Source organism: Pelodiscus sinensis, chromosome 3 (assembly GCF_052426305.1).
Source record: "Pelodiscus sinensis isolate ZL-2025 chromosome 3, ASM5242630v1, whole genome shotgun sequence".
Taxonomy (NCBI): domain Eukaryota; kingdom Metazoa; phylum Chordata; order Testudines; family Trionychidae; genus Pelodiscus; species Pelodiscus sinensis.
In genome coordinates this window covers 130005074-130032082 of record NC_143054.1, presented here as the reverse complement: position 1 = coordinate 130032082, position 27009 = coordinate 130005074, and the positions used below count along the sequence as shown (strand labels likewise).

The 27009-nt window shown below is 39.4% G+C and overlaps 1 protein-coding gene across 1 annotated transcript in view; it reads right to left on the bottom strand.

Annotated features, from left to right (window-relative positions):
• RYR2 (ryanodine receptor 2) overlaps positions 1 to 27009 on the bottom strand; it is a 646972-nt gene that overhangs the window by 363695 nt on the left and 256268 nt on the right. Inside the window, exons 9-11 of the mRNA XM_089777369.1 lie at positions 21867 to 21966; positions 17491 to 17587; positions 510 to 584 (exon numbers count right to left, since the gene is read on the bottom strand). Coding sequence (XP_089633495.1) covers positions 510 to 584; positions 17491 to 17587; positions 21867 to 21966 — 272 coding nt within the window. The remainder of the gene's footprint in view (positions 1 to 509; positions 585 to 17490; positions 17588 to 21866; positions 21967 to 27009) is intronic.

Genomic DNA, 27009 nt, shown 5'->3' with positions numbered 1-27009 from the left:
CATAACCATAAATTACCAGAAAAAAATCTGAAGTGAAACTAAAATAGAATAACAGAATTGAAATAGTGATAGAAATGTAGCCGTGTTAGTATGGGGTATATATGGTTGTGACTATTTTCTTCCACTATTTGATCTGAGGAAGTGGGTCTGACCCACGAAAGCTCATCATCTAATAAACCATCTTGTTAGTCTTTAAAGTGCTACATTGTCCTGCATTTTGCTTCAGAATTGAAATGTGATTCAGCAACATATTTAGCACACACCTATCATTAAGCACAAGTAGTACTAGTGAAGACAATGGATTTATTCATGTGCTTGAAGTTAAATACATGCTTAAGAACCTGGCTGACTTGGGGTATCCATGTGTGCATTTAGTTTTTAATTTGTTTTTAAGTTTATTAGTTTGTACTGTTGATTTAGAGACTGATTCTACCCTAACTGTAGTGATACAGCTCATTGAGTTTAATTACATTTGCATAATTTTTTTTTCTTAGCATGTTGTTACTTACGCAACTCTTAGGGTCTCTAGTCGCCATAGGGAACGAGCATGAATCGACACAGCACCACCTTCATAGTGGACAGTTCTGTAAATCAAACAAAGGCACATTCTGAGTGGAAAGCTCTAAAATCTCTTTTTAATTTACAATTTGTTCCATTACTTGAGGAGTTTTAATTTCAAAAACACCAAAATAATCCAGTTAACTATCTGTCATTCAACAGTTATGGTTACCAGACTCAAAAATAATTTTATCTCTTAAATGTTCTGATCCAATTGCTCATATACACTATTTTGTTATTTAAATGCACAATTTTATCAAGGCTTACATTTTATTATCAGATTTATAATCACATTCAAAAATTTAAATCAGCGTTGATCAGTCTGACAGAGGAAAAATAGAATACAAAGATTAAAGCATTGCGTAGTCCTCACAGCAAAATTCAACATTAAGATAGATATTTCAAAAGCAGAAGTAAAATGGTGGTGACTGCATTTCTCATAAAAACAACTGACTAATACAAAAATTACAAATGTGCAAATATACTTCTTTGGGGACAAAGATAAGTACCAACTAGAAGGTGTCAACAGGAAGCAAATAAAGCATTAGAGGAGTGATGTTAAAATATTAAAACTAAAGCTAAAAGGGAAATCTAAAATGTTAGGGAAAGAAGTTTAACAGTGGGAGACACATTATTGACATCCTAGATGAATGAGGTTTCAAATGATATGAGAAAAATAAGTCAAAATAGAAGCAAAACATGTTATGTGCTAATTAAAAAAAATCCATGACCTAGATAGCTCCCTCCAATATCCATGCCCAGGCAGTCAGCACTCTGTGTATATCTATTTCATGAAAAGGTTTATGGGCAGTTCCTTAACATGGTGGGTGACATCCTGAGCCCATCAAGGTCAAAAAGCATTCTGTTGTTGATTTCAGTAGGGCCAGGATTAACACAGTAATGTGTTTTTAATGGGATTTTAGCTAAATTAGAAATGGGCTTTTAACCATTTGCTTGCTTCACCTATAATTGCACGGATTGTCACTACATTGCATTGGCACTGCTGTGGAGACAAACAATAGAGCTTGTTTTGGGAGTTCTTACTCAAGCAAAATTCCCACTGACTGTTACATTTTAATAAATGGATGGTTTGCTGAGTAAGGATTGGAATGGTAATTTAAGTAGCCATAGTCAATCCTTCAGCTGTCATGTTTTTATGGACTTGAAAAAAATCTGTGACAACTTTACACAAGTTGAGATCTGGCAGTGGAGAAGGTTTCCTTTCCTTTTATTCCTCCTCAAGCAGAGATTGACATTGTTCCTTTTAGCACTGTTCTATTTATAAAAATGTATAAAGTACTTTAATGATGTGGATCATCCTACAGTCATTTTTCTTTATCAAATGTAAGCTACAGATATTAAAAAATTAAAGCTCCTTGATGTCAAGGCATATTGCTTCTTTAATATTATGAACCAGAACACAAGCAAAAGAAACTGTTACCATATTGCATTTGAACTTAAATTATTCCGAAATTTAGCTATGTCACTGTGTGGCATTTTCATACAGCTGTGGTTGGCTTAATACTTTCATACTGCATGAAAGACAACAGTACATCACAGTACTATTATTGATCACAAATCCTGATGTAAAGCTTGGAAAATTTTATCGTCCTAGAAAGCATTTGCAGTGGATCAAGGTTTCTCACCATCAAGTCCAATATTTTCTATATTTAATATTCTGAGACTCTTACTGGAATAACTTAGGATATCAACAAAAGCATGACGGGCCTCAAACAACCTCTCAGGCATCTCTGCAGAGGGAACTACAAGAGAAGTTAAAATTTTACACTTCTATTGAAATCAACCCTCAAGAGTGCAATAAACATTCTGAAAATCTGTGCTCTGCCTTTTGTTCTTTTTTTTGGCCAGAAACTACCATAGCAGAGGCTCTTTGCTGTGGCAGAGGCTGCTACAATATAACTATTCAACACCATATTAGTAGTCAGGCATTTGTTTAAAATTATAAAATTCTGATCATCCTCCTGCTTATTTTCCTGTAAAATGACCTGAAGTTTCACAAAATACCAACATTCAAGACTGATAATATATGTGGCTGGAATTCTCTCTTTTAGATAGAGAAAAAGATAAGATAAAAAGCTTGAACATTTGTTTTAGTAGATCTAAGGCCATTAAAATGTGTGTGAAATCAGTTAAATGTATGTGATATCCTGAAACCTGCTGGAGTAAAATTATTTCTGAAGTTGGAAGGCTTGAAATATGGCATTAATCTCATATTCCACGTGTGCTTTTTTGGCAGTGATCCAGGATGGAATATCTAGTGAATCCCAGACCAATGCAATTTAAAACACCTACAAAAATGCATGTAGTGAAACTGAAAGATTGGGTCCTCATTTGTTGAACGGATTTGTTTTATGTCAGCATACATTCTCTGTCTCCTCTTAAGATCATTCATAGATCCTGAGGGCCTAAACCATTGGCTGACCCACTAACGGGAAGGATGAGTCTTGAAATGCTCAGGTGGGAGGACTCTGAAAGCTAATCGGAGAGGAGAGCAGACTACATGACATGAAAGCTGGGAAATGTAAATACACTGTTTGGAACCTCCAACTGGAAAATAGTTTCTGGCACATTTCTGAGCCATTTTCTCTGAATGAATATGGTAGCATACAGTAATCTCTCTTTGTACTGTAGAGTGGTTATAAATAATGCTTTGCTGGACTGCAAAGTGAAACGGAATGCTTCTACCTTGAATGAACTGTGAACAAGGAACTCCATAATACTAAGAGCTAACCTCAGGGCACCATCTGCATTTAATAAGAAGAAAGCTCCACGATAGGCACAAACAAAAATAAATAATGGATTAGCAAGTAATGAAAGTGTATGCTATTAACACTACAAATATTGTTTCTCTGACCAATGTGAAATTCCAAACAAAGCAAAAAAAAAAACCTCTCAAAGCCAAGAATATTCCACAACCAGTCAATCTATTCAAGAAAAGGGGTAGTTTGCTATATGTACAGTAATAAACACTCAAAGTTCTTATATCTGGGATATTTATTTGGAATGTGAGGGTGATGAGTAGAAGTCCCCACTGGTCTAGGCACAAGAAAGAGAAAGAACAGATCCTATTCAACATATGTGTCATTTAAAAAATTACCTTGTCAATGCAGTGGTTGTTACCCCTAGCTCCCAGTCAATGGAGAGGAGAGGAGAGATGTCATTACTGTCCCTCTAGTTCCTCAGTATTCATTGAAATTCTACAGTCAGAGGCTCCCTCACTTCCTAAGTGCCTGCAGCAAGTTGCTACTCCAACCCATCCCATTGTGCCCAGATGTGGTGCTGTGGCAACTGCGCCTCAATTTCCTCTCCCAAACTCTCCTAGGGCCTCTCTCAGCCACAGGAGTCCCTGTCCCTCCAGCCAGACTACTTTACAGAGTTCTCTCTTTCTGGGGCCAAGAGTCCTTTACCAAAATACTCCATTAATATTTACATGATCCAAAGCTTTAACGTGTCTGGGCTCAGCTGCCAGTCACCTCACTGCAGGCATGCCTGTGTTGCTTTAGAATGTCCTTCTATCCCTCAATCCATCATATGATATTGGGGATGATCCAATTCTCCCTGTAGTCAGATATTCAGGGAGACTCCAACTAGTCCTCCAGCTAGCATCTAGTGAGGCCTATCTGGCCTTCTCCCCTTTTTCTTCCTCAGCCTTTCAGAAAGTTTCTTTGAGGTACCTCCAGATTTCCTCCTCCCAACTGGGCTCACCCAACTCTTTAGAAAAATGAGCCCTGATCTCCCCCAGATGGACTCTGCTTCTCATTACCTGGCCCTCCTTACTGGTACAAACAGGCAAGTTAATTGGATTCTCAGATCCATATTAATACTTCGACAGAATCAACTCATCACATACTGTTTGGTTTCAAGGAAGACAGAAGGAAATCTGTGCTATGGCAAGGTCCTTGCCCAGACCTCTTGCCTTGGGATCCCTTCTTGGGTCACTAATCAACCGAGGACTCTTTCTGGTGCAATCACCCATGACTTTTATTGTTAGTGCCAATTTCCCACCACCTTCTATTTACAGAGCTTTTTTTTCGCAGCATACTCAGCCAGCCTCTCCTTCTGGCTTGGGAGCATACACAGCCACTCTGTCTCCTCCTCCTTCACTTCCCCTCTGGATGCCATATGTAGCCCTCTGGCTAAATGAGGCCCACAGCTACTTCCATTAGCCCTTCAGGCCTGGGCTTGCTCAGCTGGCTGTAATTGGCCTTTTTAGCCATACTGTAGTAGCAGAGCTCTGGCTTAGCCAGCAGTCTGTCACAGTGGCCAAACAAATTCTATTTCTTCCAAAGCAGATATAACTCTTCTTAAACACATAGTAGTATATAATATAAGAGACTACAACACAATCTTCACTTACATTAATGCAACTTTGCTGAAATCAACAAGGTTACACAGACAGTATTTGGCTTGAAACTGAGAATGGTAGAAAGATAACAGATTTGTGGGTTAACATGAAGCCTAATCTTCATTTGTTATCTTCTTTAAAGTGCTTTGCTTAGTTAACTGCTCTTAAATCCCCGGAAAATAACTATTCGAATTTACTTCATATCAAAATGGCTTTCAGTGTTGTTCCATTTGATATATCCCATTTCTACCATTTATTTAGTATTACTGAGGTTCAGGGTCCAAAATGAAGTGTTCCATTACATTTTAATCCTTACCAAATAAGATCCAGAAGTTTTACTACTAATCCTTAATAGCAGATGCCATAATTGGGTTAAAACACTCACTGCTCTGAGTTATAGCTGTGCATCTGTAATAGTTCCTTTGGCTACAAAGGATTTATTTCAGATTCATATTGGAATGATGGAAAAAACAAAAATACAATGTATTAAGTACAATAAAGATTCATATTATGATGTGAACAACAATGCAGAGAAACAAATTCTGCAGTAATCTACATTATTCATTGTATCATGATAAATATTGACAAAAGTAATGGTGACAGAAAAAAAAGAGGGGGGAAAGGCCCACATTGTGAATGAGAAATTCCATATAACAAAGAGTGATAGAAATGTAGCCGTGTTAGTCTGGGGTAGTTGAAGCAAAATGCAGGACAATGTAGCACTTTAAAGATAACAAGATGGTTTATTAGATGATCTTTCATGGGCCAGACCCACTTCCTCAGATCAAATAGTGGAAGAAAGTAGTCACAACCATATAACAAAGAGTTACCCTCAGGGCACCATCTGCATTTAATAAAAAAGCTCCAAGATAAGCACATACAAAAATAAATAATGGATATGCCTGGCTCCTCCTCTTAAAAAAATAGGAGAGAGAGTATAGACAAGGCCAAAAAATATATTCCTCTTCCCCTGTAAGACACTTCCATAAAACACTCCTGACATTTTCCTTTCCTTTTTCCAGTAAACCTTTTAAATAATTTTTCTATGCTCACAAACCCATGCCATTAGGCATTTTTATTTCAAGAGAACATAACTGTAATAAATTCAGAATCCCCAAGAGCCTGATGTTCATCTTTACTACAGAAGTTTAGCTTCTTCAGTTCGTCTGTATAATGAAGCTAAAGCAAGATTGAGGAACCTTTGGCCCACAGGCCACACATAGTTCACTAGGGTTTGCTGCTAGCAGGTTGACAGATGGTTTGTTTACTTGAGCATCCACAAGCACAGAACCCTAGAGCTCCCATTGGCTGGGAACAGTGAACTATGAACACTAGGAGCTACAGGGCTCCATGCCTTTGAATGCTCAGGTAAAGAAACCATCTGGAAGCCTGAGAGCTGCTAACCTTGACAAACTGCATGTGGCCAGTGCACCAGAAGTTCCCCACCCCTGAGGTAAAAAGAGAAAGAAGGTGGGTGAAGTAATATCTTTCATTGAATCAACTTCTGCTGGTGAGACAAGCTTTCAAGCTTACACACGGCTCTAGGAAGATCTAAAGAATAGTGCTGTGCAATCTGGAAAACATCTCTCTCTCACCAACAGAAGTTGGTCCAATAACAGATATTATCTCATCCACTTTGTGTATCTAATATTCTAGGACCAACACAGCTACAATACTGCATTTTATAATGAAGCTATCTTTTGTCTGATCTATGACTCTTTATTAAGTATATAACAGTTCTTCTTGATCATGAGATTAATCTATTTCATTCCTCCTAATATAAAAAGTCACTAGGACCAAGAATTTGCTAATTTGCTCTCTAGTTCCTTACAGTTCACATGCCATAACTTCAGCACCAAGGAGAGCTCATCCTTTCTTCACTTCAGCTCTGAACAATTCTTGGCTCCAGACTGCACAATCCTTGGCTCTAAGTGATATTACTGGGACATGAACATAAGGGCTAACCAGAATTAATCATGTTCCCACTTGCTGATTCCTAGCACACTTGTGCTTTGTGAGATGTACAGTAGGAGTTTGCTCTGCATGACAAAACCTCAAAAAGGCAGAGACACAACTGAATATCCAATTACAATAATGAATTAATTAGAAAAGTTAAAAATAGATTACTGCATACCAAATTCCCCCCAGAGAACCATTAGCCAATTCATATTCTTATGACAATATTGTGAGATCAGTGTGGGGAGACAGCAGCCATACCAATTACATTCACAAACTGCAATGCAGGGCACTAAATGAAATAATCTCTACCATTTTGATATTGTTGAAATTTACCTGATTCAGTAAAGAGAAAATATTAAATTGAGGAGATAATGAAGTAACCAAATAACTCAAAGCAAATCTAGATGTCACAAATGTTAAAAAACGTTAAGGTTTCACCTGAACAGCTATCTTTTTAGTTAATATTTTTTAATTAAAATTATTTGAGTGTTATATGTTTAACAGCATGGTGCTTTCAATGGATTATAAGTGGATTTATAAATAATATGAACTGCAAAGCCTTAGTTATAGTTCTTAGAACAAGAATCATATTGGGTCACTAAGCAATAGCATACTGCCTGAATAAAGGTGGATGGAGGCTTTATGCCTCAAGAGATGAAAAGCAGAGGCAATGACTCTAGAGACATTGGAGGAACTAGGTTGTCCTGTGAGCTTTGCTATACCTTTGAGAAAAATTTAGCTTGTATCCTCTCAACTCAGGTATTCTGCTGCACAAGGGTTGAAATTATGGCCATAACCTCATTTTGCTCTCTGGGCCACGGAGCAGTGCCTGTGGCAATAGCTGCTCTCTGTCTTCTAGGACTTCTTGGGCTCTGCAATCCCCTGAGTGAGAGGCAGGAGAGGGAGGAGAAGTGAAAGAGAGAGACAGAGAGAGAGGCAGGAGGCGGAGGAGAGCTGAGTGAGAGAGAGGGGGGAGGAAGTAGGAGGAGGAGGAGAGAGAGAGAGAGAGAGACGGAATGAGAGAACAGCGGCTCAGGAGAGAAGACCGACGTAGAGGAGAGACCTCAAAATCCCGTCTTATGACGGGCTAATTGGCGTGTGTGTGTGTGTGTGTGTGTGTGTGTGTGTGTGTGTGTGTGTGTGTGTGTGTATATATATATATATATATATATATATATTAGCTGAAGAAGTAAATAGGAAAACTGTCAGGATCAAGGCACATAAGTGTTTACCATAGAAACAGGTAGGGAGCTGCTTTCACAGGTCAGTACTAGAATGTCTTAAAGGCAAAGGAGAAGATACATGAGTATTTTATGTTGGTACAAACCAAAAGGATGAAGAATCCAACACAGTGATCCATCTCACCAATAATAGCACTGAGATTTACTCCACAGGTTCTTCAGCCTACGCACTGTCCTTCTCTGCTAACTGCCCTCTTGCCTTCCTCTGACCCTTTAATATAGTGTTGCCAATAGTGTTACGGCAATCTGTTGGAGAATTTTTGATTTGTGAGTGTTCTATTGAAATAGTAACAGTCTCCCTTCTGAAAACTGTACCCAGAATCAGCAGAAGCACTGCTGCCCCTCAGCCGGCCTTTTGGTACTAAAGCAAGAGAGATGTATTAAAGAGGGCGGGACTTAATTAGGCTCTGACCTTTCTTCTCCCTTCCTTTGTCTTTCTATTTACATAATTCCAGTTTAACAAAGACTTTGAAAATAGTAAGAAATTCACCAACCTCTACCCCTGGAAAAAAGAATTGTGCATCTAAAATTAAGTTTGCAAACTGTAACTCTCTCTTCTTTCTGCATGCACATTCTATCCTATTCCTCATTATTGTGCCTGTTTCATCTAAAAATTGGGGCAGGCATGGTCTATTACTCTAAGTTAACTAGTTTGGCTCTTGATTAGCCTCTAGACTTAGCCAAAATACAAATAATGATACATAAATAAGGAGAAGACAGCTTCAGAACCTAACTGAAAATACCTTTACATACGAACATAAACAAGTGCTATTTCAACATATACTTGAGCTCTAAGGCCATAGTGTCCAATCGGTTCTGAAGTAGTAGCCACTACAGCCAATTAACCACACTCAACTGGCCAAATAGCTACATGTGGCTAATGACTAGTGTGTTTGACACCACAGGTCTAAGATTTGTTTTTTAAAAACACAAACACAAAAATCCACCTCTACCTTCATGAAAAGTTCCATAACAAGCGAGTCAAGAAACACTAAATTTTAAAGTTTCTACAAGAACAGTAAATTGGCCACATTGCAGACCATGCATATTTTATAATATACCTTCCAAAACATAAATATAAGTAATTAATTTGTAGAGCTAATGAGAAAAATAGGAACATCTGTTATGTGGCTGAGTAACATTGCGAGAGGAATCTTAACATGCATTTCCTGACCAAAAAAAAAAGTTATACAACCTTAATTTAGCATTAATACAGTATCTTGCTTTCAGCTGTTTAATTAAAAGAAACAATTCTATGTAATTTCTCACAAGCAGTTCAGTGCATGACTCCTTCACACACCAACTGGCCACCTAATTACAACAATTTTATGTATCCTCTTGATATTATGAATAAGTAAAGCTTCAGAATTAAAATGAACAAAGAAAAAAAAGTTTTAGTGTTACAATTTCAAGAGAAGACACCAAACACAACACAGGGACTATTTCAAGCTGCCTGGAATGCAAACAATTATTTAAAGCTTCTGTTGCTAACAATTACGTACAATTACCCCCAAAAAGGTTAAAATATGTTCTCCACAAATTACTCAAGTTTAAACGGTTATGGGGTGGCAGAGGCAGGCTCTAGTTGAGAAACGCTTATCTGGGGGACTCCCAGAAGCGCAGCCCAGCCAGGTTTCCTGCCTTTTGTGCCCTGGCAGGCCACTCAGAGCAGTGGTCTGGGGGACCATGAGTGGCGAGAAGGGTAGCGGTAATTCATAAGTTATGGTAAGCCATAACTTCAATTTATATATTTTCAAAACCACAAGGAAACCATTTAGCCACAGCAGATTCTTCTGAACATCGTATTTAGATCATGCCGATGACTTGAATTAGACAGCAGGTTAAAAAGTCACTTTCCGCATGCTGACTACATAAAAAAAGATTGCATGACATCATGGCCCTTTTTCAAGTCAATAGCAAAACTCACTGACTTCACTGGAACCAGAAATTCACCCATTTGTTTTCTTTTTTATTTCCATCTGTACATATCACAGTGGATTCTGTGCCTCAAATGCTGCTACAGCACATTATGTTTTTGTTGCCACACACTGCAGTACTCCCTAGAGATAGAGGCAAAGAAAGTTGGGGAAAATCATATGTATAACTGTGGAGGAAAACGCACATGGCAGGGGAAGTAAATACATCAGAGAAAAGAGCTGAGTTTACTGCATGTGGCACACTTAAATAAATTGCATTCAACGAATAGCCCATGTATTCCATTGTAAAATTATGATTATGTGAAATATTTTGAATGGGAAAATCAGACCTCTGCCCATACATTCTGCTACGGAAAGCCGAGTAAGTAGCCGATAGCAAAGTAAAACAGGACTATGAAGTCAACCAGGGGCCACACAAGGAAATGGGGTGAAATAAGAATACAAAAGATAAAGGTCATGTAGAAGAGTGTGTTTCTTGGGTCTTTTTGTCTTCAGAATGTAGAGGCCGTGAAAAGCATTGTAATCTATAAAGTAATGGGTCAAATGTGACCCAAAGTTCATGTTTTGTAAAATGAATATTTTGCAAAATTATGCTCACTAGAAATGTTTCTAGAAATTAAAATGGAATGGAGTCATTTTTTAAAATAATAGTATTCTACTATAACATCATGTTTATAAAAATAAAAACTAGAGATGGATCTTAAAGAAAAACTAGTTTTCATTGTCTAAAAGTTAGAAATGCCAAAGTATTTCCGCATAAACAAGTAAAAGTCTAGGGCAAACAGTGGAGTCTCTGGAACTTGAAGACTTCAAAACATGATTTGAGGACTTCATCAACTCAGCCAGAGATTATGGGTCTATTACAGGAGTGGCTGGGTGAGGTTCTGTGGCCTACAATTTGCAGGTGGTCAGACTAGATCAGGGCAGGCAAAATATGGCTAGTAGGCTGAATCCAGCCTGCCAAACTGCTCTCACTGCACTTGTGGGCCAAAGTCATGCTCCCTACCTGCCCCACCACCATATCCCAGTCAGAAGAGCCTAATGCAGGGCTCTGTTTGTCTGAACAGCTGCAAGGCCAGGCGGGGGGGAGGGAGGAGAGGCTTCGTGTGCTGCACCCACCCCAGCACAGCCTTGCAGCTCCCATTAGCTGGAAACCAGCCAATGGGAGCTGCCTGGTTGGAGAACACACAGTACATGAATTACTGCTACCCTTCTCACCACTCATGGCCTCCCAGACCACTGCACTGAGTGGCCTGCCAGGGCATGGAAGTCAGGGAATCTGGCTGGGCTGCTTCTGGATAAGCATTTCTCAGCTAGAGCCTGCCTCTGGCACCCCACCCCTAACTCCACATAAATCAAACCCTCTGTCCCCTCCCTTCTGTACCCACATCCCCTCCTAGATCCTGCCCCAGGTCACAACCAAAACCCTTGCGTCCCCTCCTGCACCCAGTACCCTACCTCTTTAATAACCCCCCCCTTTCACCCAAACACCCTCCCAGATCCCACACTGCTCCCTGTACCCCAATCCTTTACCCCAAGCTCCCTTCTGCATCCATCCCAGACCCGCCTTTGCCCCGTCAATATCATAGAAGAGTTACAGCCCTTGGCGACCTACCAAATTCTTGGAGTGCCCCCCCCCCCCCCCACCAAAAATTATTGCCACCCCTGGACTAGATGATCTTAGTGATCCCTTCTGGGTGTAAAGGCTAAGAGCCTATACCAGGTATTAAAGTTTGTGCCTATTATAATAATCTAAGAAATTATCATTAACATAGAGATGAAGAAACAGGTTTTTAAAATCTATGATTTTTAACAGGACATGCTGCCTTCAGCCATGGCAGTATGGCAAGAGTATTATAGGAGAGAGTTTTACCCCAAAGATATATTCTCTGCAAATTTTAAGAGAAAATACATCTAGGTGAGTTTGGTTAAGTTCCCTGTTTTGCTTGGTGATAGATGGCTGGTAGTTACAGTGACATCATGATCCTCCTTTTATAAAGGAGATAAATCAGTATAATAATTATTTTAATATTTTGCTTTCCTTCAGTTCATCTCATATCAGTGATGTATTTCCATTGTGGAAACCAGCTAGCCTCGTTGTAGCTTCTTATTTAATATATTCTGAGTTTTGGCTTTTGAAACACAGAATTCTTTGAACAGTAAATCACTGATATACAGGTCCCATTATGGCTAAATGCTGCAAAATGTCTGGCTACTCTTACAAGATGCTGAGTTCTTTCAACTCTCACTTAGGGTGCTCAAAACTACAATTAGTAAAAATTAATAATTACTGCTCTTTATTTTTTTCTACTTACCTCTGGATTCAATTTACCATTAGGGAAAAGCCACCCATGTCTCATTTGTGTGGGTTCAAAATTTAATTTTAAATATATGCCCAAGTCTTCCTGTGCACTATTCAGGGGGGTACTCCATTTACCACCACTCCGGATGTGAAGAGCTACCACTGTGATCCTTTCTATCCCTCCCTAACTAGCTTTTAACAAGTGATTCAAATTGCTCTGAATCAGTAAGCTGTCCTCTTCATTATTTACCACTCCCTCAGTTTGGGTCATCTTCTGCTTATCAGTGATGATTTTGCTTTCATCTAGGTCTTTAATAAAAATGTTAACTAGCATAAGACCAAGAACTGATCACTGTGAGATCCTGTGAGAAACAAACCTGTTTTATGAAATTTTTACAATTACATTTTAACCCATTTAATGCATGCCATGTTCATTTTATATTTTTCTTGTTTCTAATCAAAATGTCAGACAGTCTCAAGTCTATTGCTATACATAAGTTTAAGTATGTAACATCAACAATATCACCTTTATGAACCAAACTTGTAATCTCATAAAAAGATATCAGTTTAATTTGATAGATCTATTTTCCACAAACCTCCTTTCATTCTTTATTAATCAAGTCCCATATCAGCTGCATTACCTTGCCTGTGGTTGCTGACAGGCCTATAATTACCCAGGTCATCCCCTTCACCCTTTTAAAACATTGGCAGAGCATCAGTTTTCCTTCAGCTTCTGGAACTTCCCTTGTGTTTCATGACATATTGAAAATCAGTGTTAATTAATCTGTGCATCTCTCAGCCAACTCTTACAAATATTGCTCAAATGCTGGTGACACTGTTGCAAAAAAGGCAAACATGATTCTGGGATGCATTAACAGGAGTGCTGTGAGCAAGACACGAGAAATCATTCTTCTGCTCTACTCTGTGCTGATTAGGTGTATTGTGTCCAGTTCTGGGCACCACATTTCAAGAAAGATGTGGAGAAATTGGAGAAGGTCCAGAGAAGAGCAACAAAAATGATTAAAGGCCTAGAACACATGACCTATGAGAGAAGACTGAAAGAACTGGGTTTGTTTTAGTTTAGAAAAGAGAAGACTGAGAGGATTCATGATAGCAGTTTCCAAGAATCTAGAAAAGTGTCACAAGGAGGAAGGAGGAAAATTGCATCAAGGAAGATTTAGGTTGGACATTAGGAAAAACTTCCTAACTATCAGGGTGGTTAAACACTAGAAAAAGTTGTCTAGGGAGGTTGTGGAATCTCCATTACTGGAGATATTTAAGAGCCAGTCAGACAGACATCTACTGGGGATGATCTAGATGGTGCTTTGTCCTGATGTGAGGGCAGGGGACTGGACTTGATGAACTCTCGTGGTCCCTTCCAGTTACAAGTATTCTACGATTCTAACACTTAGCTGCCAAAACCTCCACTTTGACCTTTAGCAATTTCTACTATTCAATTCCAAGTTATCACTACAAAAAAACTGAAATATAAAAATTTGGAGAAAGCATAAAACAATGAATTGAACAACATAAGCAAATCAAGGACTTTTGAACTTCTCATATAATTCAATGAAAAATCTACATTTTTTTAAATTTAGCCTGAAGATGCTGTACCCTCTGACCTCAAACCAAAACATGCTTAGTTTATGTGTGAAGCCCCATTTAATTGTTCTTAATGGATAAGGGCTAGAGTACTCAGCATTCTATAAGATAAGGATGGGTAATAATTTTTATGGGGGCCAAGATTTTGTTACGTGGTCAAGGGCTGCACTTTTCTATAGAGATGGTGCAGGGTCTAGGATGGAGGTTGGGCACAGAAGGGAGTTTGGAATTATGGAACTGGGGTGCAAGAGAGGATGTGGGGTCTGAGAGGGAATGTGGGTAAAGGAAAGGGTTGTGATATGGGGAAAGGGTTTGGAGTGCAGGGTCCGGAAGGGATATGGGCTCAGGAGAGGTCTGTGGCCTGGAGGAGATATATAGGAAAGGATGCAGAGTCCGGGAGCTAGTTGAGGTGTGGAAGGGGGTGGGGTGCCAGAGACAGGATCTAGTTGAGAGGCACTTACCTAAGCAGCTCCCAGGCAACAACCTAGGGGGACCTTTATACAGCCTACATGCCACTCAAAGTGGCTGGCTGTTCCCTACGGCTCTCTGTGCTGCCCAAGGTAGGAGGGAAGGTGTTGAATGCTGCCTCCACCCTCAGCACAAGCTCTCATCTCCCCCCACTGGCTAGTTTATGGCCAATAGGAGCTGAGATTGTGCTGGGGACGGGGCAGCATTCAAAGCCTCTCCCCCTCTCCCACCTGCAGTGCAAAGAGCCAGAAGGAACATCCAGCAGCTTTGAGCGGCATGGAGCTGCTCCGTGCTGGAAGGTCCTGGTGGAGTGGGCCACAGGCCTGACTAAAAGGCTTGGTAGGCCAGCCTACAAGCTATATCTTGCTCACCCCTACCGTAAGGTCAAGTCACTATGTCCATGAAAAATAACAGTTGCTTCTGAAACACTATAATATTATACCAGTTGAACTAAAGTATCATCACAAACAATTTTTTCCATCCCCCCCCCCCCCACTCTCAAACTAATTATTCATTATTTTATGAGTTAGTTATATACAAGTTCAAGATGAACCTGCTTAAAACTGCTACTTCATTTGGAGGTATTCAGGCAGCCTACTCTGAGTGTCTCCTGTGAATACATTAGCAAGACTTGTGGCAGGATGCTGCCACAAGAGCACCTAATTAGCCCTGCCCTGCCAGCTCTAATCAGGGATAATAGATTGAACCTGGCGAAGGAGCCTGGTGCCTGCTTGAGGACCGGCAACACCTGCCAGCTCAAAGACCTAAGAACTATAAAGGCTGGCAAGTCACCAGAAGGCAGGTGAGGAGAGGTCAGTCAGGGAGGGAGCTGCAAGCCTCTTAGCTGGGGACTGACTCTGCCTGTGAAAAGGAAGCCTTGTAAACAGCTGGACACTAGTGGTGGGAATACTGTGAAGGAATAAAGAACCTCGGTGTGATACTGCACTTAAGTCTCCCCAGACTCATTTGGGAGGGCAAGCACACCCAGAAGCAGAGGGTCTTGGCAGTGCACCTCCTTTCAAGGCTATTGAAGCCTCTTTTCTGAGCAGTTATTTCACTTGGACTTTGTGGCAAATATACCTCTCCCAGAAACTCTATCCTACTTTACTGCATTGATTTTTTTCTAAATTACTAAATACTGTCAGAACACTTAAATGAGCTCTAAGAGTTTCTTCCTTCCTCCACATCTCTACCCTTCAACAACCTACACTTATTTTTAAATTGTTTTAAACAATTTTAATAAGGGACATATATCATCCCAATTGAGACAACTTCAATGACATTACATTGAAAGGGGCCTGAGGGAGGGCCATATGTTGCATACAATACTTCTTCTATTACCACTGATTTTAGCAATCTTTAGAATCCTACTCAACCTACCTATCTATATGCAAACTGAATTAAATTTAGCATGCACTAGAAAATGCAGCACAAAAATAAACCATTAAAAAAGCTTTCTAGTACAGAAACCATCAAACTTAAATGTTTTATTCATTCCAGATATTTGATGCCAGGCAACAAAATCCAATGAAGTTGGTATTTCAGGACTATTTAATCTTTTGCCTATTTGAGAAAAAGATTTAGGAGAAAAATATTTTTGTTTGCTGAGCAAATTTGATACAGAAATCGGTGAGTCAGAATAGATATGGGATCCTGCAATGCAATTTTTATGCTGTCATTTTGCAAGGTAGAACTAGCCTTTGAAGACATACTGAAACAAAATGCAATTCTAGCCTTATGACTAAAGCCTGATGCCAGAGTATTGTAAAAGTTACCAGCACAGAAGATGCAGAATAAACATACCCCCAAATATATCTCAACTTTAGTATATACAATATGTACAAAGTTTGCTATATACACGATATGTATAAAGTTTGCAGAGATACACAGACACTCATGAGTGGAATGTTTCTTTATATGTCTCCTGCCTTTACGTGGAATACCTGACATTAAAATGCTCTGATTTCATTATTCACCAGTTTAAGTTATTAACTGATCAGGATGCTTTTCCTATGTTGCTAACCACTTGTAGTTGATAAACTAATAATACTAGGTCAGTCATTGTGCTGTGAGAATTAGAGAAAGAGAATGAAACAATAAAGTCACACTATTGTGGCTCTTTTGGGTAATGTTGACCACATATATGGCTCATGAACCATTGAAATCTCAGCAATACTGATCTAGGGAGATGAAATACAAGAGAAACAAGGGCAGGGCAAATAGTGAATCCTACAAGACCATCACCCAACAAAACTGCTCTGATCTCTGTCAATAGTCAAATGCCACATATCGGATATAGAGTATATTTCTAAGAACTGAAATGAGGCTTCACAGAATCTCCCACAGATGTGTGCATCCTCCTGTTAGATATAGATGGGAGGAGAACTAGTCTGTAATAAGATACAGAAAATATTTTATACAGTAGCGAAATTTGTAAATATTCAAGAGACGAAAACTGTAAGACATGTTAATATGTTTTCTAATTTCAGAATGCTGGACTTTGCACACTTAAGCTTCTTCTAATATAGTGGAGATTACATTGTAGATTAAGGTTAAGAATAAATGTTATTCTCTATTTTTCCTAGTGTGTTTAATTAGAAGCTCATTAAATCAGTTTTTAATGCTTTAAGCTCTTAGTATTGTTACCTCACTGCAGTGAAAGGAAGCTTTGTGGGATTTACTCGAAAATCTGGACAGGCAACATTCAAGATCCTCCCCTTACACTTCATTCTATTCACAGTAGCATTTCCTGGGGGGGAAGCAATTTTAGCAACAATAAATTCTATGCCATATTTATGGGCTTGATGTGCCTGTGTTAAGTCCATTTCCAATAAAGTTGATTACTTTTGCAACTGTGAAGGAAGGAAGGTTAATGAAACTGGAAAAAAAAAGGAAACCCAGAGGAGGCTGTAAATTCATAGCAAGAGTTGAACTCAATGTGATCTCTCCTTAGGGTGACTGACATCTATCAATCTAACATGCTGAAATAATGTAACAGTCAAAATGAATTCAATAAAGCTTATTATTCCTGTATGTGTTTTAGGCTTCAAGACCTACCTTCGCTGTTCTTCTCCATGTTCCCCTGAAGGGACAGTCAGGCATTCATCCATGTGACCATGTAATAATCTCAGCACATCACCTCCTATCAGATATCCTTGAATGAAAGGAAGAAGAGGAAGTCATCTATGTTTGTCTGAGTTGAACCGCACCAAAACCAAACAACCCACCCACACTCAAACACTGTTAAAGGGAATAGTAATAGAAATGTAGTCGTGTTAGTCTGGGGTAGCTGAAGCAAAATGCAGGACAATGTAGCACTTTAAAGTAAACCATCTTGTTAGTCTTTAAAGTGCTACATTGTCCTGCATTTTACTGTTAAAGGGTTACATTCTGGCTGGCCTCCAATTGTTCCATGTATCCAAACCATAGGTGCATATATAGATCTGAGACCTGACACCCACTTTTACAATCTTTGGGTGTAAATACCCAATTACAAGCACATAAGTGTTCATTGTACATAGCACATGAAAAATTCAAGACAACTGTTGGAAATAAATTCCTAATGACCACACTTAAATCTCAGCAAATAAGGGCATCAGGAAACCTTTTCTTTCGGCCCCATTTTGCTTGTGTATGTGGTACTAAAACTTAATGTCATAAGAGCTTTACAATGCCTTCCCAAATTAAGATGAGCTGAGAAGAGCTAAGAGGACAGAGTTTCAGTCAATTTCCAGTTTAATTCAATGAGATTTTATTAGCCTGACAAAGTATACAACTGTTGCCAACATGTAATAAATTCAGTACCTGACCCTGAATTTCTCCTTGCTAGTTTAGATTTATATCAGGATCTACATCTGTACATGATTTGAGGGCTTAATTGCCATGGTTTTACTGTAGCATGAAAAAGGAAAATAAAATTGTCATTGGCATACTACTGGTAGAAAAATCTTTTTATCACATATTCTGTCCTTGGATAGAAACAGATTTAGCCACATTATGGAGCTAATCCTGCTTTCATCTCCCCTGTGTGCAGTACTAGTGCCTGCTCTTTCACGAGAGAGGGAACAGGATTTAGGTGCATACAGCTCTGGTGCAGCATAGATTCTAGCTCTCTATGCACAGCAATGCTCCAAAATGCTCTACTGCCACTATATGTCATGAGTATGTGAGATTTCCTCACCTCCTCTTGCATGGACCTTCCCTATTTTTTTGATGAGACTTGCACACTAGGCACTAGAAATTTATTTTTCTCCTTTGCAAACCATTCTTCATAGGTATTTGATGCACTCGTCTATTCATAGCACATTTGTTTCTCCCAGGTTTCTTGTTCAGAGGGCAGTTGAACAGGCAGATGAAGGTGATGGGACCATTTTTCCTAACAAGTATTTTTCTTTATTTTTACATCATGCAGGTATCATACTCAAAAACAGTTAATTTTGATCTTTGTTCAACTTTTTGTAAGGACATATATATTTGTGTATAAAACAAGCATGGAAAAATTCATCCTGAAAAGTATTCATTTCAGAAAATTATGACCATGAGAAAAGAGAGAGCTAGAAGGAAAAAAGTTACAATAAACAATGTAGCCATATTGTAAAGCAACTACAGTGTACAGAATTTCAAATAAAAATATTAAAAGTCACATATTTATGCATATTTGAAACCTAAGAGTATACTAAGGAAAAAACCTTTAAATGCTATATGCTCTTGAACAAATTCAGTGTCTATATTTAAGCTTCAATATTAGATTAACATTTCGTTTTCTTCCCTTTTTATAATTTGCAATATTAGAAATTTATTTGGGGAGTTTTTAAAAGGGAAGGGTTATTTTGTAGATAAAGGATTTTGAAATGCTAGCTTGTTGGGAGTCCTTCAGAGTCATTACCAAATATATTTTAATTGTGTAATATGGATCCATATTGAGGTTAATACAGACATGTATTTAGATTGGTGCCCATCTTCAAAGGCAAAGCACTGTACAAACCAGCTCTTTTAAAAATGCTCCCATGTAACATCTAGTACAGTCTTGTTTGACTTGTAGTTAAAGACCCACTTCCACTGGTAATTTATATTTGTTGATTTCTTAACACAGGTTTGTGAAAAGTAGTGCAACCAAGTTTTACACTGCAACAAATAGGAACTTGTAGCCAACTTTAATTTATTTCACATTATGGACTTATGACCTGTAAATTTTTTACTTAAATGAAAACCATTTTTGTGTTACTGAAATGTTTCAAAAATCTGATCCAAATAAACGTCTTGTTTCTACAAGCTAGTGTAAAGCAAAGGGATAAACTTATAAAAAATTTTAAAAAGATGTTGAAAATATTTAATCCGGAACAGGTGTTCTCTGGAATTACACACATCTAGGACCAATCACTTTGCAGTTTTCACATGAAGATGTAAAAGCATTTTATAAACATTAATTAAAGTGCCATCCTGCACTCTGAAATAACTATTCGTGTTTTTTAATTATAGATAAAATAAGGCATAGAGACTAAGGAGATTTGTCTAAGGTCACACTCAAAATGAGTGCTTTAACTTCAAGATCATCCTTCCTTCACAAAGGACACAGACTTAATTACAGTAGTGATTGCTGGCTTTGCTGTAAGGAAGTCTTCATTTTCTAATATTCATTGTTCCTGACATTATCCAGATGATCACGTATGCAAGGGAAAATGCTGCTCCCCAAAATTAAATCAATTAGTTAAATACCTATAGCTGTAAAAAAGGCACAAGGGAAAAGTTGTATTGACCTGAGTTTCAAACAAATGCTGATGATACAAAAATGTAAAACTGATATCATTTTCACATGATCTTCTATGGGTATGAACACCTTACCTACCACTACTTTTCAGTCATGCTAGACTATGCACTGATAATTGCCTAACAATTCAGTGTTGCAGACACCATTTTATGTAAGCTCCAAATGTGTAAAAACTCGTTATCCTCTCAGAATAAGGAAAATGAAGAGAATAGGTGCTAATGACTTTGTTAATCAAATCAGAACAAAATCAACACCAATACCTTCCATAAATATCTGTATCTACAAAATGTCAGCTACAAAAACTAAACTGGTAGGTGTTATTCTTAACAACACACACAGCCCAGTAGAATGGGAAAGTAAGGATGTTTGTGAGTTGCTAAAAGGACCATCAGTATAGTAAAAGTAAATCATAATTTTATTTTCTACAGAATTAAGAATTACTGTATTTGTTGCCTCAAAAGATTGTTTTGTCAGAAGGATCTCTCATTCTCCTGTGCCTTTTGTCACAACAGTACTGATGTATCACAGAGGATTGAAATTCAGGAATCCTTTGTCCAATTCATGTCAACAGTTGACCCATTCTACAGCCTGACCCAGTTCTGGTTCTCTCTCCTCATGGCCCATCCCAGTCCCACTCTCCTTGCCTACCTAGTCCTAGGCCCTCCTTTCAAGGCACACGCAGGGAATGAAACCAGGCCCTCTGGCTCTATAAGCATGAACTATCGGAGTTAAAAAATAAGGCTCTAAGCTGGAAAGCAGTAGCAAATTCATAATCCTGTGGTTTAAGTATTAGAGATGAACAAAGAGACTCACTGTATTAGTGTGGGCTATGTGCATACATAGAAATTGCTTAGTAACTTAGGGTATGTTTATACTACCACCCTAGTTCGAACTAGGGTGGTTAATGTAGTCATTCGAAGTTGCAAATGAAGCCTGGGATTTAAATATCCCAGGCTTCATTTGCATCTTGCCGGGCACCACCATTTTTAAATCCCCGTTAGTGCGGACTTCGTGCCCGCGGCTACACGTGCCACGGAGTAGGTAGTTCAAATTAGGTAGAATGAGGTATAACGGTAGTTCGAATTAGAAAGCCTAATTCGAATTACCTACTCCATGGCGTGTGTAGCCGCGGGCACGGAGTCCGCACTAACGGGGATTTAAAAATGGCGGCGCCCGGCAAGATGCAAATGAAGCCCGGGATATTTAAATCCCGGGCTTCATTTGCAACTTCGAATGACTACATTAACCACCTTAGTTCGAGCTAGGGTGGTAGTGTAGACATACCCCCATATATAGGTGTCACTACCTGTTCTTCTTATATGTATTGCAATTTAAGATTGATAGAAGAAAGCAATTTTCAATTTGGACTGTAAAGTAGTCTAGCTTTTTTTATATATATATCTGACTTGAGGATAGAAATATTTACTTCATTTTTTCATTCATTAAAAATAAGTGTGTGGGAAATCATTGCTATACCCTTCGGCACAACTGCTATTCTTGGTTTTTGCTACATGTGATTTACACCCATTTGTGTGATAAAATATTCATGCAAGAGAAAGCCTATTGCCGTAGTACACTAATCTTGTCAGATTTGCAGGATGGTAGACAGGGTGTATTTAATTCATAGTCCAGGAGATTCTAGCAACTGAAGTCAAGTTTCTCTTACCTTGGGCTACTTCGCTTCCTGAACTGATTGGGGCTACACTCCAGAGTGTTTGTTGAAAAGCTGCATCAACATGTAAGCTTCCATTGCCATATGAAAGATGCTACACAATGGAGAGAAAGAAGATATTTATTACTGATTTTAAAAATACATATAAAATTTTAATAAAATCACATAGAAACATTCATTCAGTAATAACACACCTAATAGTCTCCATTGACTTTCACAGGACAAGTTTACAGATTCAGTACATTCTATCACAGTACATTCTACACTAGCTACAAAGCAAAAATAAATCCTCCCACCCACTCAAAAATATTATATAATCCAATTCTGATTTATTTATTTCATCTCTGTATAAGAAGCCTATCAATATGCATCTAGGTCCTCAGTTCACAATGTACAAGCATCTCCTCCTTCTCCTAGAACAGGAGGGTCAAGTAAGATTCCTGAGTGATTATTTTTGCAGATTACAAAGGATGGGTATTAGCAATTACCACAACTGAAATATCAAAAGTCAGGAAGTCTGCATCCTATCAGTGGCAGTTACAAGACAAGTCCCATAAGCAGAAAATTACAATAATCTCAGCTAGAAGTTATTAAGATGTGAGTGTCTACGGCATAGCTTGCATTAGAAAGAAAAAGATAATCCATCTAAAGAACACAGAAATAACAAAGTCTGCTATCAAGTCACCCTATTATAACTAAAAGTAAGGAGGAAATATCCTGGATGGGAATGATTAGTTTTATAAAAATGGAAATCTGCCTCTGGTTCTAGATATATTTTCTCTCTCTTCCCCTTTGATACTTGCAAAAACGATTTTTCAAGATTTTCAAAATTCTCTTGAAACTTTATTTAGCGGTGTTCCAGACCATAAATCCATTTAAAATCTTTCTCACCCCTTGAAAATGAAAGGGTAGGCAGAAGCAGCAGCAGGCTCACAGGCTGGGAGTCAGCAGCTCTTCCCACCTCCCCATGTTGCCACTTCCGCCCCATGCAAGGCTGCTTACTCCCAGCTGACACAGGCTGAGAGCCAGCATCTCCGGGGGGGCTGCTCCCAGGTAACAGTTAACTGTCATCCAGAAAGCATCATCCTTTCACATCCCCAGTATTAGTAGAATATTTTCTTGTTATTCTTTATGTCTCTATTTTAATCTCATTTTGTGCCTTGGTGTGAAGGAGTCCATAAAAGGAGTCCCCCTCTCCTCCACCTCTGGTCCAAGACGCAACCCCGGTGGCGGGGTTACTTCTAGTCTCTACAACGTACCACTCCCGAACAGAAGTGTGAGGGGGACCTGGGACCTCCCTCTCTCCAGGTCCCAGCCCAGGGCCCTAAGGTGGGGGGCGTCACCTCCCCCACCTGGCTGGCAGGGCTAACTGCCAAAACTTGCCAGCCCGCAGCCAGGACTCCTTCTGCCCATCCTGGGACACCCATCCTCACCCCTGATCTTTGGCCCTTCCTCAGGCCTCTCCCTCCTGGCCTGCTGATCCCTCACCTGTCTCCGCTCCCATTGCCCCCCTCTGTTGCAGCAGTTCCTCCCATATTATGGGCCTCCCGCCCTCTTCCTGGTCCGCCCGCAAGGGGCATGCGCTGGTGTCCCCTGGGTCCACACCCAATGCTCTTGCCACCTGCTCCGCATCCCACTCACCAGGGTGCATGCGCTGGCATCCGCTGCGCAGGAGCCCTTACTGTCCCAGCGTTGCCTGGGCACTTCCTTCCCCGCTGCCGCGGAGAGAGCCAGTCGGCCGCTTACCGCATCCTCCCGGGTAGTGTGGGGTTCCTTCACCCCGTCACACTTCGCCTTTTTAATTTTGTCCTTACATAGTTGTAGCATTTATTAATAGTCATCCTTTGTAATTAGACCAAGTATCCACTTTTAGTAGGACTTAAAAAAACAACAACAACTATTGAACATTTCCTGGTTTTGCCAGGGTAGGTTTTTTCCATACTTCCTATCTTTCCTACAGACTGGGATACTTTGCTTTTGTGCCCTTACTATAATGACACACTGTAAAAGTGCCAGCGCTTTTAAATTGTTTTTCTCTTTGTGCAGCTTTCCCTGCTACCATTCCACAGAATCATGAACTTTACCATTTCATGATCACTTTCACTCAAGCTGCCTTCCACTTTCAAATTTTCAACCAGTTTCTCCCTGCTTGTCAAAATGAAATGTAAAACAGCCTCTCTCATACTAGATTTCTCCAAACTCCTAAAATAAAAAATATGGTTTCCAATGCATTTCAAGTACATGTTGGATAATCTGTGCCTCGCTATGTTATTTTCTCAACAAATGTATGGGTAGTTGGAGTTCCCCATAATCACCAATACTGTGCTTTGGATTATTTTGTTAGTTGTTTTAAAAATCCTCATCCACCTTTCTTTCCTGGTTAGGTGGTCTGTGGTAGATTCCTACTATGACATCAGCCTTGTTTTTCTCCTTTTCTCCTGACCCAAAGACTTTCAACAAGTATGACTCCTATTTCTATCTCAACCTTAGTCCAAGTGTATACATTTTTAATACACAGGATGACATCTCCTCCCTTTCTTTAATGTGTACTCTGCTTTGCTAGCGTACTATCTGAATACATTGGATTGAGTGCTTATTACACTTCTCTGAGTTTCAGTTCATTATATTCCCAATCAGCAGCAAACGCTTGGTCATCTTGTAAATTTGTCTTATGTGTTTTGTAACACTGATTAGATACCATAGAAATTAGTGTTTGTAACACTGATTAGACGCCATAGAAATGAGTGCTTTAGAAAATCCTGAATTAATTTTCCTATATCAGACTTGAGGAGCAATGGAAGATCCCTGGCACCTGTTATTTTAGCGTAGTAATTCAGTATTTGTATTATATCTGACAAATTATGATGGCTGACAGACAGTCTACAACAGGTAATCACTAAAAACAGTGTGTCCGGTATCAACAGCTTAATGTTAGCATGACATCCCATCTTTTTGTTTCTTGCCTGATCTCTCTGAAAGCACATCTGTGGCATACTACAAGCAATACAAATCTTACCTCCCAGCTCACTGAGATCGATCCGATAACCCATAATGTAAATAGAATGATCTCTCCTACTCATGTTATCTTTATCCATGGGATACCTGCCTCATTCAGTGCATAGGATGTCTTGTGCTCCCTCAATGAGCAGGTATTTTTTATTTTATTTTATTTTATTTTCATTGTTCAGTGTGTGCACCCTTAGCAGGAGTACTGCACACTAGTCAGATCCTGCTCTGAATACAGAATGATTGTTTCTTTATGGGCTTTTCTAGTCTGCTTATCGGTGAGTTGCCTGAATGCTTCACCAACATTAATGAACTGATCTTTCCAGCACCCCTGTGAGGAAAGCTGGTATAATTATTTCCACTTTGCAGGTGGGGAACTGGAGTGTAGAAGCTATTAGTTATTATTATTTATCTGTATTACCATAGTGCCTGGGACTCAGGGGAGGATTAATGTTTTATGGGGCCTTGTATCCGAGCAAGTAGAGAGCCTCTTACCCCTGCCTTCCGCATGCAGGCCTGCCCCTGCTCTGCCCTAGTTCTGCCTGAGGCTTACCCACAGTCCCATCCCATTCTATCCCTCTCCCATTCCACCCACTGTCCCACTCCATTCCATCCATCCCACCATGGCTCCCATTTGCACAGCTGTATAATGAAATAGTTGCAGGAACTTTTTCAACATACGGAAAACTACATATTCCACCATCTTCCCTCGCCCGCACACACAAGCTCACTCTAAAACAGCTCAACCAATTTTCAATTAAATTTTTAAAAATCAGATGGAGACAGACATCCATTATGGAAAATGTCAGCCCAAATTATCTGGCAAACTAAGTAGTAACCGAAAATAGTGTCTTATTAAGGTTGTCTAAATCTGCCCCTTATTTCTAGCTGCATCCCCCCCCCCCAACAAAAAAGGATAAAATCTTAAAACAGCTGTTATTCAGTCATAGGGTTTAAATCAAACGAGAATATATTTTATAAATATAAGTAAACTCTGCAGCCTATTATTTCTAAAAAGTTGAAATCTCCCCTTGCACAGAAGGTTCCCCAATTATATGTATTTTTGTTTAGCATTATATATATATTGGCCTTAATGAAAATAATCTCTCACAATCACAATTCTGTTCATTGGTGTTCACTGCAGAATTTTGTGCATTCTGATTTACTGAAATGCGTAACTCTCAGAAGGATAGTTCCACAAGAATCTTCAAGCCATGTATCTAATGCCACAATTACATCCTGAAAACAATAGCTCCAAATGACTGGCTCATTTTATTTTAAATTCAGTACTCAAGACATGCACTACTGCTGACATAAGAGAAATGCATGGTGCACTGTGGAAATGGACAATTTGTTTCAATCCACCCACTTCCTTCATTCAAAAAGTAACATATTTAAATGTACCTAATGTTCCTATGCTGAAGAATGTGCTAGTGTGCAGAGAGCAAACTCCAAGAAAGCAAAAAGCCTGCTGGAGGTCTTCCTTACAACTAAGCATGTCAGTGCTGACATCTCATTGAACTGTAGCTGATGATCACATGCACTTTAATTTTTTCAGCCTTTCCCAAGCAGAAAAAAGGGCAAAAATGTCTTCCTTTCTGGTGCAGCTTGAGATGTGCAAGTTAAAAATTATACTGAAGCTACTTTTCCCTCCTCCACTGATGCACTGGAGGAGAGAAAAGGGTTCACAGGTCACCACATTGGTAGCAGCTTCTGGAAATATTCTGCCTACAAACAATTGCTCCTCGGATGTTTCAGGACTGCACATGAAGCCAGCAACCACTATATCATTGAAGCAGATTCAGTATCAGCTAGCATAGGAAATGATCAGATTTGCTCCAGATCCTTTGGAGCATGTAGAATCACCAGAGGGACTAACACCTGCACCCTTTTCTTCTCTTTGCTTAGAGAAGAGGTTCCCAGAAAGTGGGGCACACAACCCTGGTGGAACACAATGACATTTCTAAGGGGCATAAGCACAATGAGATTACCAGGGGACCTTACCACTGAAGGGCTGGGGTCCAGAGGAAGCTCTATGCAGGCTGATTTAGTTATTTGGCCCACGCTCCCTGCCTGTCTCACACTGTCTTGTTCAGGGCCACCCAGCACGTTCTCTCCAATCCAACTGCAG